The 8,892-nt window shown below is 36.8% G+C and overlaps 1 protein-coding gene across 1 annotated transcript in view; it reads right to left on the reverse strand.

The window, feature by feature from the left end:
- Positions 1-7,910, reverse strand: part of LOC150105532 (dual specificity protein phosphatase 19-like) — a 23,593-nt gene extending 15,683 nt beyond the window's left edge. The window contains exon 1 of the mRNA XM_090394244.1: positions 7,490-7,910. Within this exon, the coding sequence (XP_090250370.1) occupies positions 7,490-7,730 (241 nt within the window). The 5' untranslated portion in view covers positions 7,731-7,910. The remainder of the gene's footprint in view (positions 1-7,489) is intronic.
- Between the last annotated feature and the right edge of the window lie 982 nt (positions 7,911-8,892).

The raw sequence follows: 8,892 nt of genomic DNA on the forward strand, positions 1-8,892 counted from the left end.
GTGCCGAAAGACATACCAATGCTTGTAGTCAAGGGAACGCCCTCCAATAACAGGAAGTTTGTTTTGCAGAAATTGTAGATAAATGGGCCCTGTGAGACTATTTGGTAACACAACAGTCCCAATCAAGTGAATATCGATCATACGATGATTTGGTAACACAACAGGCCTAATCAAATGAGTGTCGATGTGTTTTGTATCATTCAAACAGTCAATAAATACAAATAACACGTTTACAGAGAAGTGATGTTGGAAATTTGTTTCCGACTGAGATCCACATACCACTGTATGTGGATTTTATTCGGATCATCGATGCCAGTTATGGGTGCTGTCGATACCATCACAGGTAAAAGTAGCTTCATCGGTGAACGGTATTAGTGGAATTAATCGGCGATTAGCATTTACCCACCGACAAAATTCCAATCGACTGTCTTCCTCTCCAGGAGGAAGGTGTTGCACTTGCTGTTTGTGAAATAGATACAAACCTTGCTCACGTAATGTTCGCCATACTCTTGTATGTGGAACACGCTACGTGCAGAAATTCTCCGTGTACTTGTAGTAGGACTACGTTCCAAAGACTGAAGAATGTGTTCTACTTCATCCACATTTTGTTCACGTAGAAGTAAACACACTTGAATCCGGTACTCTGCGGCTACCGTCGGAAACCGCATAGTACCGGAGCAGCAACACTTCGATTTCAAAAACCGCATCACAATGTCAACATATTCAACATGTGTAAAGATGTGCGGCATTCTTAACAACACTTCTAACACGAAATTAAGTCAGGTTATAACTGCTTCTTGGTCACATCTGATTTAGAGCTGCTTGCTGGTCATCTGATCTAAAGAGTGCTGCGCGCGCATCGGAGCTCTACTTGCCAGTTTCAAATAGCTGTATCTCCGCATCCATTGACAATTGGACACATGTTCATATGAGCTTTTTTACTCAGAATAATAGATACTACCACCTGACAAAATATTTACCGTTCCTCCTGAAATACATGTGTATTCTGAAAAACTTCATCAATTCGATATTAGATCAAGGAAACATATCTGGACTAAGCTTGCAAGACAGCATTTGCGTATTATCGTATGAGATACGAAATATCATGGAGTATGGAAATACAGCTGCGACAGAAGAAAAAAAAGGAAAAAATCAGTATCAGTTCATAAACAGAATAACTAGTCACCGAATCGACAAGTTTGAAAAAAGTTACACTTCGGAAAAGAAGAAAGATAATAAAAAAATGTGTTTTTCCATAGTATCAGCAGATAAAGCATTCTAAAATGCTATTTCTACTTTTCTGGATTGAAAGTCATGATAGATTCCATAAAATATCCCATCCCTAAATGCTAACCACATTTTCAGAACCAATACATTCGAGGCAGACTCAGGCAAAACTGTTCAAAATCACATCACTCGAAAGTGAAGTAAGTTATGAAACAATTTCATTGTCTCATTTCCATGGCATGACTAGTGTTGTCCACTTATTATAAATCTTTCGCTTGCAGAGAGATAATCTGTCTAGCCTCGCATGTCCTACAATGGCTTTGAAGAATGGAATGCTAACTGAGCAGCCTAAATATAGTTCCTTTGTTGAAACTAAGGAGAACTGCCGTCCGACCATTCATTACAACATGCTGCACTGATTCTCTGATATCGAGAAAATCATTATATGACGCCAGTGTAATTGATGTTGTGAGAGATCCGCAATAAATTATCATAAAATGCGTAGGTGTCGTGTGGACCCTTTATGGACCAGCGTATCAAAGAAGAATATAAAAGCAGTAAATGTTAGCGGCAATGGGCTAACATTGTGTGTGTGTGGGTGTGGGTGTGGGTGGGTGGGTGGGTGGGGGTAGGTGTATGAGAGGGCATTTTCTAAAGCTCGCGTTTTCTTTCACAGTGATCTAAAATTAGTTCTTCGGTTAAATAACGAGGTATGATTTCTAACAGTCGATAAGAAGGTTGTTTTTCTCTTCACATTTATTATTGATTTTATGATGTTCTCCAAATGCAATCATTGCATTCGAAGTTACGAAAAGCTTGTTGAGTTTTTACTATTTATATCACAGTATCATTAGAGAAGACTTTTAACATTTGAAATTCTGTTTCAAGTGCCATTAAAGCCGATTCTTTGTTTTACAGTTAGAGTAAATTGTAATTGTTTTGTGATCTCTCGTAAGTCACTCGGGTTATTAAATTATGCTGGCAGTTTGTAGAAGGATCGCTGAAATGAAAAGTACAGAACTCAGAAAACAATCATAAGATTTATTTATATAAATTGGTTTTGCCTAGTCTTTTAAAATTGGTCATGTCTCAAAAGGCAAGACCAAAAAATTTTGATATAAAAAAACTGTAGCTGCTGCAAGCAAATTCTGTGGCCATGGACTGCATCTCTCTATGAGAATTCTACGGAAGAAGTCAGAACTAGTTAGGATTGTTTGGAATTATAGCCGAAACAATATGATGACAGTGTTTTATATCTCTTACGTGCGTGCGTTTGTCTGAGTTGGCCTGTTTTTCAGAATGAAAAACCCTAGTGTCCAGGAGGAGAAATTGCCATTTTTGTATAAGACAGTCAGATGCCAATCAGAACTGTAGGGATGGTATACCAAGCACCGCCAGCTTTACCTATTTTTACTTTATTTCTATTACTCGTTTATATTATCACCAGACTCCTGAAATTCGATTACAATTGCTCCTCGTAGCAACTAAGGAAAATTCCCCTCTCCCAGCTGACCAATACACGCTGCTTCCTTCATATTCATGTAAACGTCGATTAGTGTTGTTTCTTCTGTCGCTTTAAACAAAATTGTTGCTGTTCATCTTCCATGAACAACACGCAGTCACAATCACGTCCGTTATTATCGCAAATCATATGGGCAGTTTATTCTTATATACCAGTTTTTTTGTGAGGAATGAACGATCACGCATATTTGAAATATGCCGAAGGAAAACAAACTCTGAACAGAATGAATATCAATCGGTATCATTGAATTAATATTAGCGTAATATTTTGTGTTCCGATTAAATGATTTCAGTGATATATTTCAATACGAACGTGCATTTCTATACCCTCGTGTTGAGATGGATTAAATGATATTATCCAAATGTTCCTCATATCACTCATGTAATCCACCTTTCTTGCGATTGTATCTAGTTATCAGCCGGATTTAATGACTTCTCCTTGGAGCAGTTGGTTGTATAATAACATACCCCCCCCCTCCCCTTCTCCATTGATTATAAAAAATGTTCGAGCGTGTTAAGAACGTCAGGAACACTTTTAGGACTTTTCAAGTAGGCTGGGTCAGTTGGTTGGAGATAGAAAAATTTTATCCTCCTGTAAAACTGACACACCAGTCCTAGAATACACATACTATATTCCCTTAATTGTCCCATCAATAATTTAGAATAACTATATCCAAACTCAGTACCCAATACGAATCGAACAGTGTTCTTAGCTCTGAATTGGCTGATATTTTAAAACTGATAACCAGTATGAAAATGAATGTCTATTTAACTTAGATTTCGGGAATTTTTAGAATTCATAAATGAATTAAAAAAATCCCCATGCGATGTAAAAATATTTATTGGGGAATACAATCGAGTCAATGTTCTCTAAAGCTTCCATACACCTGCACAGAATGTTAGTGACGTCAAGCAGTCCACATTCTTCCAGAAGAAACCCTTTGCAGAAAGTATTAAAAGTCAAAATTTTGAGTCTTCGAAGTTTTACACGTTTCGCTTGTTCATAAGCTAACAGAAAATAATCTTTTCTTTTTCTGTCATTATGAGTTCGGGTGTACTTACTAGCCACTTACTGATTTCACATTCTTGATTGAGCAGATGAATTTCCATCAGATCTGTTCTAGTATATAATTTTAGGTAATTTCATTTGCAGTTTCATATAACATGATTTGCTAGATATCATGTTACTGCAGCCCTTAAACCAGAGATTCTCAACCTATGGTACGCGTACCACTAGTGGTACGTGAACCACTGCCTTACTGGTACATCTAATATCTTGAATTAAATATAGTGGTAAGCCGCTGGAAAAGGTTGAGAACCCCTGCCTTAAACGATACAGCTGTGCAAAGAATTGGGAAAACAATGCAGTGAAACGTAGATTAGAGGTTATGGCATTGTCACGTTACAGTACATCTACAGTTCGATGATCTAAGCGTAATGAATACTGCGAAGCAATGATAATCTCCTCTGTAAAATCTAACAGCCATCTAATAATTCTGTTCCATACTTTTAATGTGTCATCATTAAGGAGTAAGGAATAATGTATATCATTACTCCTTGCAGATATTTCCTGCTGCACTGCGGTAAAAATTATTATTCCATAAGATATCCGTGAATTATAATATTAGTGACAAAACTAATGAAGTAACCTTGAAAACGAAAAATATATTACATCGCGAACTATGCTCAGAAAAGTGTATTGCAAGTATTCATTGATGTCATACGGAAAATAAACCCGGCCTGGTTGGCGAGTGGTCAGTGTATCCGCTCTCCAGCCAAAAGGCTGCGGGTTCGAATCCCGGCGTGGGCATGGATGTTTGTGATTGTCTGTGAAAATACTAGTGGTGGGCAGTAGATGCATTGATGTGGATGATGCGGTTCGCTGTAGTTGGTAGATTGAATGGTGGAGACAGAGAGTTGTAGAGCAGGTGCCCTCCTCGATGAGTCTTTGGACTCCTTGGAGGTGTCACATAATAATAGTAATATTTTAATCATGGGAGCTTAGTTATATGAGATGACAACTGAAGTTTATTCAGAACCCCTAATATTTGATAATATTATCGGTAAGGAATAGGTAGTGATTTGGAATGGTAACCTTTCTTAATTTGACCTGAACGTTTTTGAATCTAGAATCAGCAAGGTTGGGAATCCATGGGATTAAGCAATGCATGCTTCTTCCTGAAGCGCTTCGATTATAGTATTACATTTACTTTAGTTAACGTTATGGAATATCTACAACGATTCAACAGTAGTTTACATTTTTATACCTCAGGACGCGAATTGAAGTCCCACTGATTGACTTAAATGCATATTATTTTAGTGACTTCGTGAACGAATTTACAAGCCTGATTACTCGTCTATAGTCCAAATTAAAACATACAGAGGATTATACTAAGTGCATTTCCACGCAAGCGAAATTCAAACATCCTCTTCTCCTCAAACTACATTACTAAGAGAATTATTGTCCCTGAATTAATAATGTCGAGGCTCTTCAATTCCACTGTTTGCATGTCCTGAGCAAGACAGTCATTAAGTTTACTAAGATAAAAAAACAAAACTATGAATTCTTAACTATTCGGCCATATGCTACAATCTCAAACCTTGTGTAATTGTTTGGCCAGCCTCTATGAAAGAGAGGTGGCTAGAGAGTGCATGCAAGTATGCAAATTGACTATTGTCTCGGCAGGAAATGACCCGCTGATTTCGAAGTCATTTTCCAGATGAATGAAATGCTTGCGTGTGTTTTAATCAACTTTTTTATCTTTGCAGTAGTAGCCACGCTTATGGATATTGTCTAAACCTGGAATGGTAACCTTGGCAACACTCTAAATATTAAATATTTAGAAATATTTAGAAACGAAATTTTTATATTTTCATATATTCCTGTGAATAGTGTTATTATAAAAGATAGGCATATGGTTAGTTACAGTATGCGAATCATACGTCGTTTGTCTAACAGTCGTTTTATAAGTACAAAAGGCACATCGTTTGTATAATTTTGTGAGGCTCTGTAGGACTCCATAATGAGAGTGTTTTGTTCCAACAGACTCCTTCCAATACGCTAATTGATATCAGATTTAGTTAGATGTAATGTCGATTAGTGATTAATAATGATCGAGCCTAACAAAGGTTTTGGGACTCTCCAACTCCAAAACTTAATACATTTTATTAACACTTTGCTGTATATTTTTCTATTTTTTAGTAAAAATCGTTAAAACAACGAATTTGTTTACACACACACACACACACACACACACACACACACACACACACACACACACACACACACACACACACACACACACACACACACACACACACACACGAGGGAGAGGAGAGAGAGAGAGAAAGAGCTTTCGGGATATCCCACGGAACTGGACCACTGTGCTTCCTAGGTGGTTTAACGCATTTAACACACCTGCACTTACTTCTTTTCCGGTTGTTTCTTAAATTATATATATATATATATATATATATATATATATATATATATATATATATATATATATATATATATATATATATATATGGTACTATCGGTAGAGATAATGCCCTTTAGTTTGAAAGACATTTTAAAAGGGCATTTTAGCTGAGTGAGTTAGTTGATGACATACAGAAGAAGTAGAGCATCCCCTTCCAAAATCGTTTTTTTTTTTCCTTTTCCAAAAGAAGTTCCCAGAATTTTCTGGAAAACTTGAAAATTCGTGCTTTCCAGACAACACACGCCCTATATAATTTCCCCTAGCAATAGTTAGGATTCTGAAAGGCAAGTTTACTTGGTTCGGGCATTTGAGCCCTAATACGTATAGGAATTTAGGAGAGGATGGGAATTTTAAAATCTTTGATATCAAACTAAATAATGCTATCAGACATAAATTTTATTCAAGATAATTGAAGAGCAAGTCTCGATTTCTTCATTGCCATATTTCTTTTTTTTTTACCATAACAAATCTCGCCTTTGGTTTAAGTGTACAGGTAAAAGTACTTAAAATTTTTCTGCTATAACTCATTTTATCCGTTTTCTTCTCTTCGTTAGCAGATTGTGGAACAGAATGTTATTTCCATACTCTATATTTCTTGCATAAATTATTTTTCATCAAGCAAGTATTTTTCTCAATAAAGTTTATTCTACAAAGCGACGAATCTCAAGCGTAATTTCAGATTTTCTCTCTTTCAGATGTTGCTAGGGATTTCAGATGTTGCTCTCTTTAAAGCGTGCGCGCTAAAGAGAGCAACATCTTAAATCCCTAGCATCGGCAGCAATAATATATACAGCTCTATTTTCACTGCGATTATTAATCATTAATTTTATTCAAGTGACAAACAGAAGTTAAACACAAGCTGATATTCGAAAAGTATGTTATTTTGTTTTTGTATAGCAGTATATAGATTTAGATCTTGCTAACAAAATTCGGTTGTTTGGAATTGGGGAAAAAAAAATAAAGCTGCGAGCCTCGTGTATTATGTATGTAAATTACCTTGGCAATTTTGTATTGGGTTAATTCTCTTTTAGTTTAAAAGCATTATGAAGTTTTCTCGAGTCCTTGACGGATAATTGAATTCAGGTCTTTCCATCAAGTGCATCATCATATTCTTTTTCTTTTCTGTGGACTATTTCATTTAGTCACTAAGAACATCAATGAACATGCTTAATATAAGAACATTTTTTAAGACATTACTCATTATTTTACGCAGGTAACAGCTAATACATTAAGTGAGAAATATTGCATTTCGCACTTACCTACTAACAAACCAGGTAGAACCATTCCCACTTGCAGATCCGGTCGTAAGTCGCCTACATACCAAGAACCTCCTCCAAGTACCCTTGAAAGATATTTCCCTCTGAACGGGTCCTTTTCTTCCAGGAGATGGGAACCACCTATTGTAGTAATCCTGGTCTGAACTGGTCTTAGTCTCGTAGGAAGGTAGGATCGAACTTCATCCAAAAGGAGACTTCGACTTCTCAACCCACTACGATCCATCTCTGTGCTCTGCTGTGCTGTGACCTCGTCAGTCAACTGCTTACCAAACGCACCTGGTGGAAATAGCTTCCGTGCACCAAACTGATATGATAAACGCTGCCGTGTGCGGCTGGTTACATCCGTCAAAAGTTTTGCTAGACACTCCGCCTTCGTTCTTCGTCAACACCGTTCCAGCTATAGAAAAGTTGGCTTTCTTCCAAACAGGCAGACGTTTAAATATTTGGCGCGGCCGACTGTTATCTACAGGTAGTCCACGTGCAATGCCGCTTCGCTTTCTGAGAACGCTGAAATCAGCACCATTCGTGAGTCGAGTGACGCAGGAGAAGTCGACTGGCAGGAAAGTAGGTTAATTTGGCGACTTTCGCAAACAGGGAAATAAAAAGTGAGGAGATTGCAACGGTTTCTTCTAGTTTCGGCAAACTAACAGAGCAACAGGGAACATGATACGAACGCTGCTACAAGTCTTTACTCTTAAATTACTGTTATTTTATTTATTTTTGTAGCGAACAATCCCAGTCGTGAATAGTTTTAAAGCTAAAGCGCATTAATATCGTTACCTAGTCATGGGGATAAATAAGTCGGTAGACGACTGCGGTGGACAAACTTTTTTTTTTTTTGGTAAGCTACTTCTGCTTCCACTTATTCGGCTATCATATAAAACCTTCACATGAGTGCCGCAGTGGAATTCGAACTAGCTCGCAACCCGTCGGTGGAAGAGAGGTGGATTTTCCATCACTAATTGAATCACGTTTTTGATTAAGCACACCTTAATATCATTTATTAAGACGTGATCATGTTTTAAGATATGTCTGCGATGCAGGAAGAGAACGCATGCTTATAGCCACTGATTATCATGTCTTTCATTACATTGTTTATTTTATTTTGTACTTATTTGTATTATACCGTGATGTCATTAAAATTCGACATATTTATTGTAACTCGCCCACAATTTTGAAAGCAGCTTATTCCTTTGAAAAAGCATTATGCAATCAAAGAAATAAAAGCATATTAAATTTTATGACGATAATTATTGTTATTATTTATGCTAATGAGAGACCATTTTGGTTGAAGGTGATGCAGTGACGAATATATTTGCATTTTACGAAACATTAAAAAAAAAGATTTCGAAGCGAAGTATAAAAAATAATTACCCAGAAATCTA

Source organism: Typopeltis vanoorti, chromosome 6, assembly GCF_054136105.1.
Source record: "Typopeltis vanoorti isolate ZY-2024b chromosome 6, IOZ_Tvanoo_1.0, whole genome shotgun sequence".
NCBI lineage: Eukaryota > Metazoa > Arthropoda > Arachnida > Uropygi > Thelyphonidae > Typopeltis > Typopeltis vanoorti.